Source organism: Ambystoma mexicanum, chromosome 11 (assembly GCF_040938575.1).
Source record: "Ambystoma mexicanum isolate Mex_15411 chromosome 11, UKY_AmexF1_1, whole genome shotgun sequence".
NCBI lineage: Eukaryota > Metazoa > Chordata > Amphibia > Caudata > Ambystomatidae > Ambystoma > Ambystoma mexicanum.
Genome location: NC_090934.1, coordinates 1,006,078,638 through 1,006,101,454, shown reverse-complemented (window position 1 = coordinate 1,006,101,454; position 22,817 = coordinate 1,006,078,638). Strand labels below are relative to the sequence as shown.

Below are 22,817 nucleotides of genomic sequence, written 5' to 3'. Positions count from 1 at the left end.
ATGTGGGCCCGCCAACCCTGGTTCGCGCACCTGATGGAAATGTCCCTCTCCCCTCCAGTCAAGCTGCCCTGCCCGTACAACATGTTGTCTCAGGACAGGGGGGAGACTCTGCACCCATGCCCACAAACTCTGAATTTAGCAGCCTGGCTCCTAAAGTCATAGAGTTTGGACATCTGCAACTCCCTCAAAGATGCATGGACATACTGAGGGAGGCAAGAAAGCCTAACACACGTTATTGCTATGCCAGCAAATGGAAACGTTTTGTCATTTGGTGCAGTTCCAAAGGCGTCAATCCCACCGATTGTTCGCCTTCACACATTGTGTTATATCTCACCCATCTGTTGGACTCTGGGTTAGTCTTCAATTCCTTAAAGGTTCACCTAGCAGCGTTGTCAGCCTACACCACGTCACAGCAGAAGGTGTTGTGGTGGAAAATACCTGTGATTAAAGGCTTTATGGAAGGGGTTAAAAGAATGTATCCCCCCATCACTCACCCAGCCCCTGGGTGGGATCTAAATGTGGTTTTAACTAGGCTCATGGGACCCCCCCTTTGAGCCTATGCATAAAGCTAGTCTGAAAGACCTGACTTACAAGACAGCCATTCTAGTAGCTATCACTTCTATCAGAAGAGTTAGCGAACTACAGGCCCTCTCGGTCTTGGACCTCTTTGTTACAGTCCACAAAGATAAAGTAGTTCTGCGCACTCATCCCAGATTTGCGCCGAAATTTATTTCGAAGTTCCATGTGAACCAGTCAATCGAACGACCCACGTTCTTCCAGAGACCTACCAACATGGCCAAAAGAAGCCTTCACACACTAGATGTGCGCAGGGCAGTCATGTTCTACATGGATAGAACTAAACCACTGAGGAAAACTAAACAATTCTTTGTTTCAGTGGCAGCTGGTAGAGAAGGGGACCCTGTCTCTAAATCAGCAATATCAAGGTGGATTGTCAAATGCATCACACTATGTTTCTCTCTGGCAAAGAGAGAACTGCCCTTCAAGCCTAGAGCACATTCTACTCGAGGCACTGAGGCATCCATAGCATTCATTGCAAATGTTCCCCTAGCGTCCATTTGCAAAGCGGCAACCTGGAGTTCTGTACACACCTTTACAAAACACTATTGCCTAGATACTCATTCTAGGTCTGATTCTCAGGTGGGACAAGCTACTAAGACATCTTTTTTCTACTGTTCCTTCTCACAACCCACCTCCAACTCCGGGTACTGCTCGCTAGTCTATGCACAGCATGTGATTCTAAGCAGATTAACAAGCATCAGAAGACATGCATTACTTACCGTAAAAGCATTTCTGATGATTGTATCTGCTTAGATTCACATGCGCCCTCCCTGCCTCCCCGCTCGGGGTGGAAGGAACATAGACTTCTTACTACTTTCTCTCTTCATGTACTCACTCACTATAGCCTTGGGCTCCCTCATGGCAGAAAAAATACAATCGGAGGGACCTCGGCGCGTGAGGGATTTTGGGTACTACACACGTCACGATAGGGATAGTGTTTCAGACACGCCTATGCCGACGTCCCCTTTCGGTCCCCCGAAAGACAAGATGCAATACTCCGCTGTTACCACTGGATGTCGGACCATATGCACAGCATGTGAATCTAAGCAGATACAATCATCAGAAATGCTTTTACGGTAAGTAATGCATGTCTTCTCTCACCTAAGATCATGATCCTAAGCACTACCAAGGAAGAGTCCTGCCCATCTTCCGGCAAGGGCAGCAGCCATCTTTCTCCAGCAGCCCCACCAGGTCACTTAGAATAGGCATCAAAAGGAACTTTCCTAATGAATGCAGCAAAATATCTTTGTTGGCCGAACCACCTTTATTTATTCATTTTATTTTGAGTATTTATTGAGCACAAATATAGCTTTGGGATGGAACAGATCACCACATCAATAGGAGGTCGCAATAAGTAGAGCACCAGAACTAAGGATGACCCAGACCTAGGCAACTACCACACCAACACACAGCTTCCTTTGCTTGACAAGATTGTTGAAAAGGTTACATTAGTACAACCTTAAGCACAACGCAATGGCAGTTTACAAAACTCATCAATCAGGCTTCAAACCCAGTGCAACATGGAGAAAGGTGGTGCACTAGCCGATGGACACCCCTACCTCCTGGTGCACCACAATCATTTTGTAGCTTTCAACACAGCAGACCATCATTTTGAACAACCACATTGGAATTGGAGAGAACTACCTCTGCCAGTCCCCCTCCTGCCTCAAAAGGCACCATCAGTGTGTCCACGATAATACACCACAATCACGTCCCATATCAGTTTGGATGGCCTGGATTGCATGACAACAGCTAACTTTTTCTGTGAACCACAGAAAGCTTAAGGATTGCCTGTTTGCATAGGTTTAGGAAGGCAATCTCCTACAACAAACACTGGGTTAGGAGAATCCTCTGGTAGACTAAGCCCAGTCATCCTACATTGCTTGGACTACTCCTCCATCTCCTGATTAAAAAAGGGGTCTGTAATTACACATCCCTTTCACCAGTTGTCTCGTTCCTCTTGCAGCCTGGAGAGAAGAGACTTCTAGCCGGTGTAGATGCTCAGGGAGGTTTTACAAAGACCCCCTCCCTCCATGGCTTAAAGAAACCAACTTCTAATTACAATCAGAGTGGGGTGATTGGCTCTAGGTAGAACTTATGTAAAGAGCAGACTCTGCAGCCAACTATACTCAGATGTCAGTGACTGTCTTCATAAGCTTCTAGGCTCAGACATTTGCAAATGCATGCATTTGCAATACAGATCAGAGGTTAAGCTGGAGGCTATGTTGCACACCTGTTCATTCCTCGAGGGACCATGTATTCTTTAATGACCTACCATAGTTAATAATACATATAATTTGTCTACCACCACTCTGTATGTCATAGCATGTAGAATATGACTCTAAGAACAGTAAGTACATGGAAGCCACAGTTCCATTTATAGTGCCACAATATGCATGGAGCTAGGTGGTCTGGTACCTTTCTAAGCTTTCAAGTAATGAAAATAACCTGGGATAAGACATAGACCTGAGGATGAATTTGCATCGTGCCCTTGTAATCGGAAACATCTGAAATTAAGAAGTGCGCAAAATGAATTAGGTTCTTCGGAACCTTCTTCGGAACCTTATGAACTCAGAAGATGGCCAGAGCAATACATTTTCAATATCTAGAATGTCCAGCAAATTCCATGTACAAGCTGACCTAGGAGGGCTTTCATAAACATACATTGGTTTGGTAGAAAGCGAGACAGAGAGATGAGAAGGCTTCCCAATGGGTCTATAGAAAGGACTAAGAGCTGAGCCTGGAAGTGACACAAGACCGTCTTCCAGAAAAGGGTGGCTCTCTAGCATAAATGAGTGTTGTTGCAGCACCTATTTAAAAGGAAGGGCAAAAGGAGAGCTTTGCTAAGTCTCAAAATAGGGCTGATTTCATCAGTATCAAATAGTAACTTGTTTTATAGAAATCAAATCCCGGGGTGTCTCAGTACCTGTGCAAACAATAGAGATGCAAAACACATTTTATTCAATATATAGTCTTTCATTATTTCGCTAAAACATTGTTTTTTGGGGAGCAGTCAACAAATAAGACTATTCTCCTTTAACTAATCAACCGGTTTCAGCTAGGCACAATTTCTGCATTCCTTAGGAATATGACTGTGTGAGTACATCAGGTAAAATGGGTCAAGAATTGTGGGTATAGATTAACAGCCTATTTGTACTCATTTCGATGGGTGCCCACTTTTGCTGTACTTCAGAGGGATATACTGCAAAATAAACAGAGTATGTCTATCAGTTTCTCTTCTGCGTTAATTGACAGTTCTCAATGATCAACAGAGTCTCAACACTTACAGTTTGTATGCATGCATTCTCGCCTAATGTCCCATTTCAGCTCTTTCCGTCTTGCATTGACACTGCAGATTAGGCTGAAATGATGTACTGAAAATCTGTCTCAGGATTTCAGATCATCATGAAATCATTAGGCCAGTTTGATCCCAGTCTACATCATGTAGGGCTTTATCTGGGGATACATTTTCTTCCAGATACTGTCCACTCATATTCGGAATAGCTAGCCATACCTTGTGATGGTGTTGGTATTCTGTAGGAGGAGACTGTAAGAGTCTGCAGAGTATTACTTTAAGCCAGTGATTCCCTCAAGTACCTTCTGCGTACTGGCTGTTTGAGTTCTTCATCATTCCGGCTGCTGCCAGATTTATTAGGGGAGTCCTCTCCAACTAAACAGTTACTTCATAACTTCAATTTCTGAACAATGGTACATGACCTTATGATATGATATGGCATTTATGACGCGCCTATACACAAGTCTTTCAAGGCGCAACGAGACAAGGGAAGGGGAACAGAGGGAAGACCGAGACAGCGATCTTACTAGGCCAGGTGACATTGAGATTGCACAAGTGCAGGGGAGGGGAGAAGGGGAGAATTACGGGGGGAAGAGGGTAGTGCAGCACAAAGACAACCTTAAAAATAAATTAAATAAATAAGTAAAATCAATAAAGACAATAAGTTAGAGGTGAGGCCAGCTGGTGGCAAGTGCAAGGATAAGGCCAGACATCAGGTGTCAAGTGCTGGAAGGGGGGTGTAGGGATACAGTTCCCCAGTGCAAGGGTTGCCGGGGGGTTAGGAGGGCAGTGCAGGTGTGCAACTGCCGGGGAGGGGACCTGGGCCCGAGATGAGAGGGTAGCCAGGTAAAACAGTGCAGTTTCAGTTTCAACCAGGAGATCAGCAGGGGAGCAGAGGAAAGAAAGCAGAAGCAAAGAGGAAGGTCTTGAGGTGCTTCCGGAACCGGAGATGGTTCTCCTTAAGTTTCAGAGAGGCAGGGAGGCTGTTCCAGAGGGAGGCTCCAGCAGAAGAAAGAAATCTACTTGTTGTTTGGCAAAGCAACTGACCCTGAGGGAGTTGGAGAAGGATGAGTGAAGAGCTTGAGAAGGAAGATATTTGGGAAGAGAGAGTTGAAGGTATTGGGGGCTCTGGCCCCAGAAGGCCTTGTGGACAATTCTCACAAGGTTATGATCCTAAGGAATGCAGGCATTATGCTCTGCAGAAATGGGTTAAGTACTTGAGGAGAGGCTCCCTTTTTAAAAATTTTCTTTTATATAGGAGCTCCAACACAGTACCATATGAAAAGTAGCACAGTAAGGAAAGAGTCCATTCTTGATGTAATTCTGAAAAGCTACACATCGAACTGATTCCTCTTCTACGGATGTCATATAACTGACAACCAGGGGGAAGAGGTGCTTATATCCTTGGGCAGGCTCCACCAGGAGTACTGATCATGTTATACAGCGCAGTAGAGACAGAACCTAGAAAGAAAAACCATGCTGATTACAACATCATTTTGTTGTGTTTTGGTGCCCTATAAATATGAACAATATAACAGTGATCTAGTAAGTGGTCTTATACAACGCCCTTCTGCCAATAATGTTGGCCTCTCTGCACATGACGCAGTAAGAGAAGGGGGTGGGGGACAGCGGAATAGCGGATGTGGCAAGCCTATGGTGTTGATAAGTGCAGGCCGGAAGTACCCGTTATCTTTGTGCCAATGTGGAAGCTCTATGTTTTTTGGAGAGGCTCTATATGGTGGCAGGATAGCCGTAGGGGCAGCCCCTTCATTGCAAATTGTGTTTTGTTTGGTTGTTGACAGGATGCAAAAAGGGTATTGGTGTGTTTATAGCAGATTACATCTCATGGGCTGTATGGCCCGGAAATAGAGGGATGTTTGGTGTGAAATTTTAGTAGCTCTGAGTTAGTTGAGGTAAGGGGACTGTGATGAATCCAATGGAGTCCTCACTTCTCTTCCAGAGGTAGCCTCACCCCATGTGGCCAGGGGACGGCAGCCGCTACCTGATCTTGACCCTGGGGGTTGCTTTATGAGGGAGGGTCATATGGGGGAAGACCGCCCTCGGGAGGGTATCATGACTTCATCGGATGATACATGGTCTCCCCTGTCTCTTTTCAGAATACCCCAGCCATTCCCCATGTATTGATGGCTTTTCATATCTCCTTTCACCCACCTACGAAAGACACTGAAGAAATCTTCTTTAACTTGATATATTCATCAAACATGGATGGGACCTTTAACCCCATTAGAAACACTGTGCCAGACTTTAAATTTAAATTGTCAAAATCAAACTACAAGTACCATAAACCCAAAAATACTGGGATGAGAAAGAGGCACAGAGTAATGAGGATTACTGAGAGCCCAGCACACACGCTGCGCTCTATCATTTGGAAAAGTCAACCTGAAGCCAGGAGATTTAAACTGGCAAAACCGCTGAGAAGGAAAACTGCTGAGAAGGAGTCGAACTTGCTGGCTGGAGAATGGGACCTCTCTCGATGCGGAGCAAAACACCAGAGGGCTGGAACGGTTTCAGCGAAGCAAAGTGCTTTTTGAAAAGGAGAAGGAAAGCAAACTGCAGGCGAACATACATGTTGAGGATGCCAGAAGCATATAGAAGGCTTCTGGGCATATGCTGGTACTACCACGCAGCCTCCACCGAACCAAAGCCCACAGACACATGGAACTGAAAAGTGGGAGCCACAAGAAGCCGTGAAACAGTGCATAGGCGGCGAAAGAAGGCAAAATGCTGCACAACCACCACAGGCTTGCAGTAGGAGAATCGACGTACGCCAGACAAAGCCGGCAAGTCCACTCAAGGGACACAGGGAGCCTGGGGCATGCCAGAAAGCCTGTTAAAGTACAACCAACATAATTAAAGTAAATGAGAAAGAACGAGCAAGGGTAATACATGTAAGAAGACATAATTAAGTATGCAAAAGAAGCTATCAAGTTTGTGAATGTATGTATTACATCTGTGTGAAAAGCCCTGTCAGTATAGGAAGTTGAAACAAGTATAAAAGACTTACAAGTTTGTAGGTGTGCACAGAGCATACATGGGAAAGGTCTTGGCATGAGGGTATACCAGGCCCATTGAGAGACATAAAAGTAAACATGAGAAAACCCAGGCAGGAAAGTATACCAGGCGAGTGCAAATTGCAAGTGTGTTGTTACCAGAAAGCCCTGGCAGAAAGGCGTACCAGGCGTTGTTATGTTAAACAGTGTATATTATACAAGCATCCAAGGAGGTTTTGAGAATTAAATATATCAGGACTGGCAAAAGACTGTGCAAACATATTAAGAGAGAGAGAAAACCAGGCAAAAGAGTGTACCAGGTATTCAGACAAGGTAAAGAACAGCAGACAAAGCATTGTTTGTACCAGTTGTGTTGTTGGGCAAGAAAAACCTAAGGAACTGATATCCTTGCACATATAGCCGAGTGGAGAGAAATCCAGGGGAAGGGAGCCACCCTGTGAAACAAGGAACTCTGACTTTATGGAACTTTTGTTTTGGAGTTACGTGTTTTCTTTTGAACACCTATACACATCTCAAGGTCAAAGACATTACCCCTTTTCAATTTAGAGCCAATTTATTAGAATGTGAAGGTCAGAATAGAACTTTGGACACGGGACAGTTTTGCGTTGGACATTCTGACATCGACAGACCCTTAGTTTTGGTTGTAGGTAGTTAAACACCTCTGGAGCAGGGACTGGAAGGCATTTCCCCACCTCTTTTATTTTAATAAAAGTCTTTGACCAAAACCATGACTCAGAGTTTCATTCCGGACTCCTCTCAGGGCCTATGGGTGTTGGGTTGGTTAGGATTTGGCTACTTCCTGGATCTTGGCTGTAGGGGCCTCCTTGGGTAGCAAGATTACAGTTTGCTCTGGTGTTGTGCAGAAGAGCAGGATCCATTGTCCTATCTATGGAGGTTTTTAGCGGTTCGTGTGGTATGAAGTATTGGGCAAAGGTCCTAAGTAGGATTTTCAGTCGGAGGGTTGAACGACAGTGTGTCTGTGAGATATGTGTTTGTGAGTTATGCTGCATAATCATTTTAGGTTGAGAAGTGTCGAATTGGGATCAACCTTCTTAATGTGGTTGCATCGGATTGGATTGATGGTTTAGGTGTATTGCAGGATAGGATAAGCAATCTTTTTGACACTATGCTTGATGAAGGTTCAGGTGAATTACTTTTTGTAGATGGTTGATTTTTGTCATTTGTTTCGTTTGGTTACTGGAAGAGCCATGTCTTGAACGTTTTCCTGATTGTCAGGCGGTTGGTTATTTTCCTGGTAGACATGTAAAACGAGAGGGTTCCAGAGTTTTGCAGTTGGCTGGGAGGAGGAGGAGTCCTCCATGAGGTTTTCTATTCAAGCTCGGTACTACGACGGTGGGGTTATTGGATTGTAGCGTCCTGGGTGGTGTGTAGTGCTGGAGCATCCTCTTGAATGATAGTGGGCCCTTCCAAGGTGGATGAGTGTGCTATGCAATGTATCTCTTCCCTGGTGGGAAGCTAATGAAGTGTGTGTGTGGTGCTAGGGGGAGGAGTTGCAACCTTTTCATCTTGAGGAGTAGTTAGGCTGCTGCATTTTTGACTCTTTGCAGCTTCATCAAGAGATAATCTGGAAGTCGGAGATGGGTTTTTGCATAGTCCAGTCTTGTTAGCACCAGCGATATCAGAGTCATGGTTCTGTGGGTGAATGTTAGATATGGAATGATGCCTGGTAGAGTACGGAATTGGAAAAATCAGTTTCTGACAATGGCTTTTACCTGTTGCTCAAATGTGACAGCATTGTCCTACATTGTTGGACAATGAGGTTTCAATGTGAACTGAGACTTTGCCACAGGTAAGCCATTGTGTGCCAAGGTAGCCAGTCCTTCTACTATTAACTCCATATGACCTCTGAGGCTGTTCTGAAGTGACAGCTACATTGTAGGGCGTAGGTCAAGTAATGAAAATTGAACCCAGAACTACTCTAAAGGAAGGCCTTTTGTGTGACGATAGACCTTTCAAAATGTGCATGCACACCCTATACCTTCTTTTCCAATATGTATCAATCACATTGTCAATATGATGCATCAGAATCTGTCATTTGCAGACCTTCAGGTGTAATGATAGTGAGAGTATGACAGAGCTGCAGTCTACAGTGTTACAAAAGACGTTGAAAGATTCAGACCAGATGAGTGTGCACTTGTCGTTGTCTGCCTACAATATCTACAATCTACAACGCCTCCCCCACGTTGCTAGCTCCATCAATCCAATACAACTATTGTACTTTCTCCCTTTGCTGTTTACCCGTGACAAAATGTTCTCACTACTGATTTATTACAGTGCCCCTTTGCTTGTCTCCCACAGGCTGTTCCCGTCTGCAGTGTGTCCGTTTATTGACCTTTGAGACCGGCTGCATCTTGTTTCTTCTGAATGATGTTGTCCTGGTACAGCTAGCTATCCCTGAAGGAGGAGGTGAGCCTGTAACTCGCAGCTGCTTTGTTCTGAAATTCTCACCTGAAGTTTCCACTCAAATAGTTGATGGGCAGCTCTGCAGGGGTATCCTGTTTCTGCTGGATAGCGCTGGTTGGATATGTATCCTTTGTGATCATTAAAGGCCTAAAAGTGATAAACAGAGGTATTGGAATTTTTCTGATGTTATTTGTGGGGTTGGCTTGGTTTAAGGTATTCTGGAATTACTGGGCGGAGATTTTAAGATGAAATAGCTTGTTGCTAGATCTCCATCTCTTGGTGCTCACTTTCAGCAAAGTACTGTATCTAAGATAGTCTTGTGATGTACCTCTAGTAATTCTACTTGCATGAAAGGGAAGCATGTTGCACTTTTTCATTACAGTGCACGTATTGCAGTGCCGCAAGGCCTGCAATTAGGGTCTTCAAAATCGGGTAGAATCCACTTTTTGTGGAGAGGGATGAAATCTAAAGCTTGAGGCAGAACACTGGAAGAAAAGAAGGAAAAGAAACAGCAGTTATAAAAAATAAGAACTTAGAATGTTGAGGAATAACATTGCATGCGTCAAATCTCTTTTTAGGGGATGTTGGTTCATCAAAAAAATGTTTAATCTTGTGCAGTAAAAGGTGCTCGCAGCATTTGCCTCCTGCTCAAAAACACAGAATCCTGTCACTTTACAAATGGACATAGAAAATCATGAACTCTTTGTTAGGGAGATTTTTCATTGTTATGCCAAATCTCTTCCAACTGTGAAGTTCCCAGCACGTTTTGCTGGACTACTTGCATTTTTTTGGTTTTCCTGAATGAGTGGGAGACTTTTTTGCCACTCATTCATTCTTTCGCTCTGACCATGGGAACCCTTATTCTTTCTTTTTTGTACTGTATTTTATGGAGTCATGCTTTCCTCCATATTTTCTAAAGCATCTGTAATTTAATTTTGCAGCACAAAGCACCTTTTCTGCAGTGTTGCTGGGAGCCCTTTGGGCTTTTTAAAAAAAATTATTTGATTTTCCTTCCAGGAACTACTGTTCCCAAGGATAGGGGGATACATTCTATCCTTCTTACCTTTCGTTTTGTGAGATCAGCACACCTTACCTTATGTGGAGTGCTGAGTGGTTACACTGTATCCTCTTTCTCACTGCTCCTGTAACATTTATGTTACAGTGACAAGTATACCTGTATGGCAGTGGACATGTTCTACTGACTTTTGTGTATTTTTCCTACCCTGGCTGTGTTCACAGCCGCAGTAATGTACATGGGGGTCACCATTGACCCAAAATGGTGGAAAATGGTGGCTGTTTTATTTTTTTTGACATTTCTTGTGTACTTTTCTTTTCTTGGTCCTTTTTCTGCTGTTCTGCGTGGGGGTGGTTCTGGTTTGAATGCTGTCCTTGGCGGGAAGCCTTTGTAAAGTCTCCTGAGGCTCCTGTGTGTCTGTGAGGACAGGAAATCTGTTAGGAGTCTGAAAATCGGCTGTTCTTTTTCTGGTATGCCTGCCTGAAACCAGTTCCAACTGGAAGGTTGGCTGTCCTGGAAGGACAAAGTTTGAATATTGCATGACTGTTGATTGGCTGGGCTCCTGGATAAAAGACGAGGACCCTGAGGCAAAAGATAAGCCAACCACTGGAACCAAAGAAGACGACCAGAGATGCCTGCAGCACCTTTCAGCGACCGGAGAAGCCTGCTGAAGTACCATTGCTGTCCTGAAACCGTTTTCAAATCGACAGGGAAGCTCCAAAGAGGACGGCTTCCTCTCTTGGACTGGTGGGCATAATCGGGCCTATGACCTTCAATTCAAGTCATCCCACGACAAACTGCGACCTTCCTGGGCTGCAAACCGCCAATACCCTGGAACCTCAAGCCGGATTGCAATCCATCGTCTTGCCAAGAATTAATCTTCCTGAAACTATGGTGGACTCCTTCCGGACCTCCAGAGGCAAGATCCCCCTCCTCAAAGTCCCCTCACCACAGTGCAGGACCAAGCAAACGAGAAGAATACACCAGGCTGTAACTGTTCTTCCTTGGTGTCTGTGAAAAGGCGCCAAAACCACAGATCTGAATTGGAGCACAAATAACCCTTTGCTCGGAGTCCCCTCTCTCGACTGCAGCTGCAAAATCCCTTCCAGAGTCCATCCTTTTGTCACTGTGACCAAGGAAAAGGCGACTGAGTCTAAAGCTGCTGCATCATGAAGGCGTCCAGATTCATCCTCTTCATCATTGCTAAGGTACCGTGGGACTCTCATAATACTTAACCCGAGTCTTTGCGTTGCTCATTTGTTGCTGGCGTGCACATTCCGGTGTTTGGGCGTTCGCCCCCTTACATGTCCCCCCAGGCCCAAGGCCTGTGCGCATTCAGGGAGCTTTTCCTGAAATCCCTGAACCCTTTTTACCAACAAAAGCTTGCTACTTACTTGGAGCTAAAGAATCCTCTGGAACTTTGCCTTTTCTACAGCTATGTCTTACCTGCTTTCCCTTCAATTTGACTTTGAAGAACTCATACCTAGGTAGGGGTGGACAGCTAGAGCCTTTACGCCTCTGAAAAGTATTACAAGTCTTAAAAAGTGCTTACTTGAATGTCGGTGCTGTTCAGCATTTTATTCCTTTCACGGAACATTCTGAGTTACTCTAAAAGTGGTTTTACTTACCTATGAACTGTATTCAGTGTCCACATATGTTTTTACATTGAGTTTTACTCACCTTGATCATTGCATTGGTTTTCAATTGTGTTTATTAGGTTTGAAATAGTACTGTGAGGAATTCGACCTGGGCTTTTTTGAAATTTTTAATTGAATGCAATGATGGTAAACCAACCTCAGGAAGATGTGTGGGGCTAATCCACCCACGTTTTCCTATGCTCATACCACAACTAACGCATAGACCTGTGCACTCTCGGTGGACACAGCCTACAGTCACAGTCTGCCCTGTTATATTTAGTTGGAATGTGACAGCCAAGAGTACACTATGTCCTCTCCAGGAGGAGGGAGGTCCAAGCTTCCCCATGCCATGGCCAGCTTGATTAACTGACAAAGGCTCCATGGGTCCGCCCTGTTCTTTTTTCCGGCCCTGCAGCTGGTGGCAGCGATTAGCATACCAATTAGAGGGTAATTCAAACAGGGCCAAATGGGGCCTGGCTGCAGAGGTTAACAAAGAAGACAGAAACCCCAACGATCATTCATATGTAACTGTGTCAACCTGAAGCCAGCTCCCACCCTCAGTGTCATTGACGGTGAACTGTCATGTCTGGGACTGCGTGTTTAAAGTAAGCCTCCCCGGTAAGGGAATGCCATTCATCATGTAAGAGGATGTGGTATGCAGGAGCTAGAGATTCTGGTCTCGCTGCAGCTTCAAGGGAGACCTACCGCTTTAAACAGGAGCTACAGATGGATCCATTAACCAGAGAGACTCTTTGATCAACAACAGTCAGGAAGATGGGTGGGACTTAGTATCACATGTCCCCCCCCCCCTCCCTTTACCTTTCGTGTTGCAATACACTCTGGTTATGGCCTCATGCATACAGGAGATTATTGATGGGGACCCCAGGATTGGTTCATTACGGTGGCCTTTGCCTACACCAATCACTGTGGCCCATTTGGCTTTAAAATAGGGCTGAGTCCCTCTTCTGAAGACTTTGCAAGGTGTAGCAAGAAGAACTCGTCATTGGACCCTGAATGAAGGTACAGTCTGTCTTACATCTTCCGCCAGTCAAGGAAGGCCAGGACCTCCAAAGAGGAAAGTAAGATCCCTCCCTATAACATCTCCCAGGGAACAGAGGGAGATAAAGACCTCAGAGGACACTCTGGCCACTCCAGAACCGGTACCCAGCCATCACAGAGCGTGCCCTGCTAGGCTCTGCAGCAAGCTTCCTAGGTAGAAAGCACCAGACGGTCTCTGAACCTACAACAAAGGACAAGGCAGCTACCTGTGTTCGTCCAGCTTTGCTCGCCGGACTTCTTGCCGCCTGATACACGCAGATCTGTCACAGAAGCCTGTAAAGTGCCCTGAAGCTGACTCGACCCTGTCGAGCACCAAAAACACCTACAGCACAAGGTATATTTAAAGACCCACTCCTCCCTTTGTGCTAAAGCCAAGAAACCTTCAACTGTTGTGGTTATTAACCGTACCGAATATCCTCCTGTCAGTATCCAGAGTGCATCCCTGTGCCTTCTTTGAAACTGTCTGTCCTCTGCATTCCAAACGGGGGTGGGTTGTATTTCGTAGTGTTGCTAGTACTGTCTGTTGTGTATAAATAAAGTAGGCATTTTTGATACAACCTTGAATGGACAGTCGCTTTTATCATTAGGTAATAATTGTATTTTTGCTGTGTTGCAACTAACCAGCGAGCCACGACATTTCGGAGATAAGCCTGCCATTCCGTCCACGTTACCAAAATTGGACAAGGAGGTCAATATATGTAATATTTCTGATGTTTGTGAATCTGCTTAGATCACATGCTGTACACATAGTCCGTGTAGTGAAAATCGCACAGTATTGCATCTTTTTTTTCGAAGATCGATAAGGGACGTCGACATGGCCGTGACTGTAACACTATCCCTAACGTAACGCGTAGTGTACCCAAAATCCTTCACGTGTCGAGGTCCCACAGATAGTTTTTTTTCCGCCTATCTAGTCGGTCGCACATAGTGCTGAGCTTGTAAGAGTTTTATATTGCTGTTTCGTATATCTTTGGTGGTTCACTTTCCTTCAACGACTACTCAACGGCTGTTCGACACCTGATTTTGTCCGCAGACGATCCTTCCAGTGTCTGCTCAGCGACTGTTTTCCACGTGGCCTTGGCCCTCCGGTACAGTAGGGAGAGTGGGGCCCTGTTCCTACCGTCTACTCTTGAGAATGCCTTTTCTTCACCCCTTCTCTCTCCTTTCCTTTGGTCTGGCTGCTGTTTTACCTCTGCTATGGAGAGGACGCCTTTTAAATTGTGCCCGTCTTGCAACTGCAAATTCCCCTGGAAGGACACACATCGTCGATGCAATGGGTGTCTTCCACGTGATCATGACGAGAGTACCTGTAAAGCCTGGAAGCTCTTTCGGTCCAAGACCTTGAAAGATAGGTGTGCAAAATGGTGGCCGGCCTACACTATGCAGGCCGAGAGTCACCCTCCCGTCGGTCCCAGCGCCTCAGACGAGGAGTCTGTCGGCATCTACGGCTCCTATTTGGAGGCCGTCGACATTACCGTGGAGCCCTCACGCTCCCCTGTGTCCGTCACCGGCCCCGACAAGCATGCCACCGGCAGTGCCATTGGGAAGCCACATCCCGGTGACAAACACACACACACTCGCCACCTGCTCCAAAGCACACAACCCCTAGTAAGCCCTCAGCGGTGCCTTCCGAACCTCGCAGCTCAATGCCCTCTGCAACACGTCCTTGCGGCCTACGCATGGTGGTAAATCCTCTTCTGTAGCATGCGCGCCCACTAAATCTATGGCCTCCGATGCAGTAGCGTCTGAAGATGCACACAGATGGGTCCACTTGTTGAAAACACTCCCAAAGCTTCAGGAGAAGTGTTGGGGAGAATTCTCAGAAATGTGCTAATTCCTCTCACCCTTGGAGACCCCCACTAACTTTGCTGGATTTTGAGGACTTGAATTTTTTAACCTGGAGAGAGTGAGACCCTTTTTCCCCACTCTCTCATGTATTTTAATGTGATTTTGAACACTGTTTCTTTTGGTTGTGGGGTCTGACAAACTCCATAGGCATCATCCTTTACATTGTGTCACACAGCACCTTCAGTGCAGTGGCACAGGGAAGTCTTTCATATTTCCCCAAGGTTTAAATACCTTCTCTTGGATAAAATACTGTTTCCAAGAGTAGTAAAGTGAATTTGACTTTATTTACATTTGTAACTTTCTAGACCCAGCACACACTATCTTACAATAGGGTGCTGTAGGGGTTACTTATTATCCCCTTTGTCTAGCTTCTCATGTAACATTTTTATGTTACCCTTTCCTCGATGAATGGCTGGTGGCAGTGGTTTACTTTTAACTACCGTGGTGCGCATTTACCACGGGCTGCGTTCACAGCTGCAGTAAAGCACCCAAGGGTGCCATTTTTGTAAAAATGGCCCCGGTCTACTTTTTTCACCATTTCTTTGTGTAAAAGGTCCTTCTTGACATTTACTCTGCGTGCCAACCCAGGCTTTGTCCCTTTGTTGGTTTTGTCTTGGCTCCAGGGTGTCTGGCGGGGGGGCAGGAAGCGAGGGAGGTGCCCGAAACCCCCTGTGCTTAATCTCCTAGGAGACAGGAATACACTGTTAGGTGATTGGCCGGCTGGCTGTCCGACAAGGACAGCCACCCTGCTGGGTGACTGACAGCTGGGCTGGAATGAATGGGAGAAACCTGCATAAAAGGCAGGGCTTTTTGGATTGGAAGGCAGAGTCTACCACTAGACAAAGGAATCTGAAGAAGAACTTGAAGAGGACACCTGCTGCAACTTCTGGATCGTTGGTTTGCCCGGTGAAGCCCTGCTGCTGGTTTGAAACTCCAAATTCGGATCCACAGAGAAGCCCCTGCAAGAACTTCTCCCTTTGAGTTGGTGGGACCAATCAACTCCAAAGTAAGCCACCTGGACATCCTCTCGGAGCTGGTTGAACACCAGATTGTGTGCGTTGCTCTTAAGCTGGCTAAGAGCTCCAGGAAGATGGACTCCCAGGAAGCAGGACTGACTGAGCCTGAGCCGCCTCAACAGAGTGTGGGTCCCCAGATGCAAGGAAAGCCCATCTCGACAGCCAGGAAGCGCAGTGTTGCTATTTGCGGTAGACACGAGGAGCTGAAACACTGAAGTGCCACTTGTTTGAAGATTGCTGGTTGCGGTCAGTGACCGTCCCATTGCAGTGCAGGAGTCCCCAGACGTCCTCCCTCTTGTCCCCACGACTGAGACCCAGGAACACCAGGATCTGTAGAGCTGCACAGGAACAGGAGCCATCTGCTGCACTTTTCCTCAACCTAAAGGTACTGTAAAGTCTGAGAGAATTTATCTCCTGTTTTGCCACCTTGCTTGTCCTCATTGGAGACTTGTCTCGGTTGCATCTGTAGAGTTGCTGACAGCTTCTTTACCTCACAAGCCTTATCATCTTGTGTGTGGCCCTACTTTGATTTCTTCTATTCTACAAAGACTTTTAAAACATTGTGAAAGACTTTCTACTTACCTGCAAGAAGTGCTTTAGCTCACCTTGACTTTTGCTAACTTAACATTGGCTGGCCTGGCTCCCTGAATGACTCTTCTCTCCTCTGCTTAGGTATTGCGTCTTCCTTCCAGGAATGGGTTAACTGACTTTGCATGAGGGGGGTTACTTTGAAAGTACTTACCTGCTTAAGAATAATTGTGTGAATAATTGCTCTGTTCTGAAACCTCTTTTCCTTGACACATCTGTAGAATTTTGAAATGCAACAGTGATATATTAATGTCCCCAGCACCCTACCTATTGAAGTCACCTGCAAACCCTGGAAGCTCTGACAAAGGGAGCGGAGCTGGTGGCGGAGGACCATCGTACACACGGGAAGCTGTGCCAGAACTCACTTAGGGCACGGAAAGAACATTGGCTAGTATGTTGATCCTTGATGAACCCATGCGAGCGAATGATGCGGACCCACTGAAAGACTAATAGGTACAAGACCACGAAGACGCTAGAGAACCGTGCGGAGGAGGCCGAAGGTAGAGCAAGACGCAACAACATAGGCCTGGTTGGCCTGCCGGAATGAGAGGAAGGTCCTGACCCCACGGACTATGTGGAGAACATGCTCATATAGGAGATTGGGGCTGGCAAGCTATACAGGGATTCACAATAGAACGAGCGCACAGGGCACTGATGAGAAGACCACAACCCGGGGCCCCACCCCGGGCAATCATAGCGAAAATACTGAATTATAGAGACCGGGAAAAGATCCTGGAATTCTTTCGGAAAGGAGGGATGATAGCACGAGCATCAGCGACGATCACCGCATACCCGGATTATACAATGACGGTGCAAAGACAACGGTATAGCTATGTGGCGGTGAAAAGAAGATTGAGAACTACAGGCTTGAAGTATATGCATTTTATCCAGCCAAACTCAAGGTTCTGCACAAAAACAAGACACACTTTTTTGACACCCCAGAGGAGGTGATAAACTGGCTGGAGGCCCACGGATTCCCAGAAGGCGGAGGAGGTCAAAGTGGCGAGGAACGGGAGAAGTGACCCGACACGGGACCGGAAACTAATGGGGGGAGGATAAAATTGCAACGCAGAACACTGAACCAATGAAGGAGGCATGGGTAAAGTACTGATTTAACCAACTAATATACCTAACAATATGAATATGCTGGACTGGAATATAGAATCATATAATGAACCACTAACTGGGAGTGCGCATCGATTGATGTCAAATGCAGGAGGCACGCAGGCGGAGAGTCTAACCCCAATAGGGAGACTAATGGTAGCGCCAATAGGGCAACACTTACCTGCTGTGCCCAAGTAAAAGCCGGAAGCCAAGGAAAGGGCTAGATGCGGGTGTGCCTGAGATCCAGGGATGGAGCTGGGCCACAGTTGGGAGGGGGGAGGGAATGATGGGAGTTGGGGTGTGTGTGGAAGTTGGGGCGGAGGGGAGTCTGGGAGAAATGAAGGGGTTTTAGTTAGGGGAAGTTTATGTTGGGGAACGGGCCTACACGCGGTAAAGAAAAACCTGAGCCGAGGGAGGAGCGGGAACCCAATATGTTATGGGAGACCTCAAAGTAGTCACTTGGAATGTTACGGGGCTCAGTAGCTATTTAAAAAGAAATAAGGTTATGATGTATCTGCGCAGACAGAAAATAGACATAGCCTTGCTACAAGAGACTCGCCTAATGCAAGAAAAGCTGGAGGTGATCCGAAAGAAGTGGAGGGGGACTGTTGTAGGCGCAACATATTCAGCCTCTGCTAGAGGGGTGATTACCTGGGTTGCACCGCATGTCCCGTTTCAGCTATTGCAATCTACAGTTGAGCCAGAAGGGAGGATGGTTATAATAAAGGGGCTGGTGGAAAACAAGGAAATATGTATCATAAACACATATGCCCCAAATCAGGACACGGCGGCATACTTTAGAACCCTATATAGCAAACTTAGCATGAGCTTGGAGGGGGGGAGCGGTGATTTGGGGAGGAGACTTTAATTGTGTACTAAACCCGAAAATAGATAGATCAGATACCAAAATAGATAGACTCATCCCAGCTGCCAAGACACTGCAGTCATTGTTAGCGGATTTCGGGTTCGAGGACGCATGGAGGTCACACCACCTACAGAATAGACAATATTCGCACTATTCAGCCCCCCAGAACCTACACACTAGGCTGGACTATGTGTTTGTCACACATGAACTAATGACAGAAATAGCGCAGGCAGAATATAAAGTGAGGGTCCTTTCAGACCACTCACCGCTGATACTAGTTTGGCTATACCGACCCCCGAGAGCAAAGATACCGACATGGCGCCTCCGAGCAGAGGCGTTGAAAGATACTATTTTTAGGCAGGATATGAGAGTGGAAATAATAAGCTATTTCGAGATCAACACTGGCAGTGTTGAGACAGCGGGCATGCTCTGGGAAGCCTTTAAAGTGGTAGAGAGGGGGATAGCCATAGCCAAGTCCAAGGGACTACAAGGAGGGATCTTAGTCGAACTACAAGATGCGTAAACGGAGCTAGAAATAGCGCTAAGAAGGGGAGATAATTCCAAGCAAGATAATGAAGCAATACTCAGGCTGCAACAGAAATGCATGGGGTACTGGGAAAGATTGTGCAATCTCAACTATAAAAAGTACATAGTGAGGCAGCATGCAGGAGGGGACAAACCAGGGAGAGTCCTGGCATGGCTATATAAAAGCGAGACTCCTAGACCTACAATCAGAACGATTACGAAGGATGATGGGTGCATAGTAGACACCCAAGAAGGAGTTAATCAGGAATTTGCAGATTATTACCGACTCCTGTACGGAGATGCAGAGGAAAGTGACAGCAACGAAATAAGAGAAACATTGGAGGATATTGGATTGCCGCAGATTAGCGCAGAAGAGCGAGACGCACCGATCACTCTAGAGGAATTGGAAGAGGTAGTGAGGCAACTACCCACCAGTAAGACCCCGGGGGCTGACGGACTCCCTAGCAAATTTTATGAAATGTACAAAAATGAGGTATTCCCCCCGCTCTTAGAGATGCTAAATGAGGCATATGACGTTGGAAGACTACCAGAGTCCCTAAAAGAGGCGATTATCATACCACTTCCCAAACCCAATAAGCCTGGCTATGATTGCGGCTCCTACAGACCCCTGTCAATGTTGAACCAGGACAGTAAAATATTAACGGCGGTCTTGGCAAACAGAATAAGGAGGGTCAATAATAATCGAATACACCGCAACCAGACCGGCTATGTCCCCAACAGGAACATATCCAACAATCTCAGGCGACTCCACTGAGTCATTGAACACGCAAATGGGGATGAGGGCGAGATGGCAATAGTATCGCTGCACGCAATAAAGGCCTTTGACTCGGTCAAATGGCCATGGCTGATTGCGGCCCTGACCAATTATGGTATAGGGTCGGGGTATCTCAAATGGGCTAAATTATTATATAGCGTGCCGCTGGCCAGTGTTAAAACAGGAGTGGTAATATCAGAGAGGTGGCAACTTAGTAGAGGCACCAGGCAGGGATGCCCGTGGTCCCCCATGCTGTACATTTTGGCCTTAGAACCCCTGGCGATATACCTGAGGCAGCAGTATGACATAATAGGCATCACCATAAAAGTGGAACCGCATTTAATTTCCTTGTACGCTGATGACATGTTGTTGTACCTACGTTACCTGGAAGAAAACCTCCAGTATGTCCTGGAAGTGATGGAGCGATTTGCAAGGCTTTCAGGCATAGCTGTGAATCCCAAAAAGTCTTGTGTATTTCCACTGGGCAGGTATAAAGGGATCCCGTTAGAGCAGTTAACGATTCTACAGATGCCATGGGAGGTCAACACGTTCCGATATCTTGTGATAGACATGTCATACGGTGGAAGCAGAGCATCAATATAATACTGAGAAAGCTATCAAGAATATTGAAAATAGTATGAAGTTCTGGGGAAGCTCCCTTTGGCGACGATGGGATGAGGGGCAATGCTTAAAATGGTGGTCCTGCCAAGACGGTTGCACTATTTTGGAAACATCCCATATTTGATATCTCAGCGATTCTTTGCCAGGATAAACAGCATATGCAGGGAATTCCTCTGGCATGGGACAAGGAACAGAGTGGCCCTCCTGAAGCTACAAAACTCATACGAGAGAGGGGGTATAAAACTGCCAAACTATGACATTTATTACATAGCAAGTCAGCTACAATATGTATCTAAATGGCTCTCTGAAGAATCGACCTCAGAAACCAGGCTCTTTCCGATTGGACTGTGCCCCTTGCTTCCGAAAAGAAATGATGTGGTTGCCCAGATCGGATATGGAAGGACGTCCAAGGATGATGACACTCGGGTGGGAGATATGGCGTAGAGCCTGTCAGATAATGGTGAATACATCCCTGTGTTCCCCACAGGTCCCATTAGTCGCACTGGCAGGAAAAGAAAAGCAACTAAGACTAATCATCAGGGAGCACTGGGAACTGGTGGGGATAGCAACAATGGGCGACATGTGGCAAGAGGGGGAGTAGAAAGGATTTTGAGGGGCTGGTGGAGGAAACAGGGTTACATACAGGACAGTATATCACATACTATAGGGTGGTGCAGCGAATCAAAGATACATGGTCCGAAGTAGTACTAGAAGATGAACCGGACGCCACCATAGACACAATATATGACATAGCAGAAGGGGGACATAAAATATCTAGAATATATGAGCTGATGATGTCCAAAGTGGGGAAGAAAGTGGTACAACTGAGACAGGACTGGGAAGAGGAAGTGGGTGCCCCAATGAGTGATGGGCTGTGGGAACGAGCCCAAGGATACCACAAAAAAGTGTCAAGAAATGCTAGATTACAACAGATATAATTATATATAACTCACAGGGCGTATATGACACCCCAAAGGATAGCCAAATTTAAAAACGTAGGACGACAATCATGCCCCAAATGTGACGAAGAAAACGCCGGAATTGTACACATGTTCTGGTCATGCCCAATAATAGAGAGATTCTGCAGAGAAATAGCACATAGGATGGAAGAAAAAGGGATTAAAGTAGTGGTGGATACAGTGTGGGCTTGCCTGATAGGAGGGTTTCCTAGACCGCGTAAACTCAAGCATGTGAGTAAACTGAAAGACCTGGCGTATGTACTTGCAAAGAGAAGAATCGCTATGGGGTGGAAGGCATGCGAAAGACCAAGAATAGAAGTATGGTGGAATGACCTACAGAAATGGGCTGAGGCAGAAACTACAGTTTGGCAGGAAGCAAGCAATGTTGGGGGGGGGGGGGCGGAGGAGGCTGAAACCTTGATAGCTTGGAAACAACTAATAGCTGAATTATTTGGGCCCACGCATGATGGGTCAAGTGACCGGGATCCAACAGGAAAAGGAATCCCTACTGCAAGACGAAGGAATAGAACATGAGGGAGAGTAGGCTCGGAAGGGTGGGAGGGAATGGGTGAAGCAGTGGACATGGATAAGCGACGTATATTCAAAATGTTACTACATGCACTGTAAGTTTGGTTTGTGTTGGTTGTTGAAATAAAATCAATACAAATTGTTAAAAAAAATAACTATTGTAGTCACCTCAGGGTGTAGGTAGTGTCTGTGGGCCATCCCAAAAGGGTATTGACTGATTTAGAAATATTAAGAGTCTGTATTGTGGAGTGTATTTGTGTATTACTATTATATTGCCCCTTCTGAAGAAGGCTTACTCTGATTGTTAAATACATTAATAATTGTTTAATCAAGAAACCTTGTGTATTTGAACACTTGTCACTGTGAATCTCTGTGTAACTCCCCTAAAGCTCACATTTACCCCTCTTGAGATGAGCCTGGCTACTTGACCACACTACCAAACTGTGTAGTACAGACTTATACCAAAGGTTGGGTTCCTATTGCCAGGAGGTCAGGGTTGTTGTAGTGCACCCAAATGGTACTGCATACAATCTTGCCTAATACGCAGCTTTCCAAAGCTGTTCCACAAGTTTCAGACTCCAAGAAAGCCTCTCCTTCATCTGAGGACTTTTCTTCTGCCTCTACTCCTCTTTCTGAAGCCCTGCACCAGGATCCAGTCACTCCTGCATGGCCCTTTCCCCCTCCTAATCCATCAGACTCCCCTGAATTGACCAGTCACACGTTTGAGGCTTTTATGATTAGAATGGATGAGTTCATTAATTTCTTGGGGCAATTCGATGATATTCTGAAGAGACAGGGATGTTGACCCCTGTCCTGTCCCTCCTAAATCGCAGCAGTTCCACTCCCCAGGTGCTCAAGTCTCATCCCTGGGTGAATCCCATCAGGAAACCCAGAGGGATGTGTTTCTAGAGGACTTAGGCGACCTTAGTCAAGACATTTTGTATGCC

The 22,817-nt window shown here is 46.0% G+C and overlaps 1 protein-coding gene across 1 annotated transcript in view; it reads left to right on the top strand.

Moving 5' to 3' along the window:
- The window catches only part of SPG11 (SPG11 vesicle trafficking associated, spatacsin), a 1,688,331-nt gene that overhangs the window by 203,455 nt on the left and 1,462,059 nt on the right, over nucleotides 1-22,817 (top strand). The window contains exon 4 of the mRNA XM_069624201.1: nucleotides 9,226-9,453. Within this exon, the coding sequence (XP_069480302.1) occupies nucleotides 9,226-9,453 (228 nt within the window). The remainder of the gene's footprint in view (nucleotides 1-9,225; nucleotides 9,454-22,817) is intronic.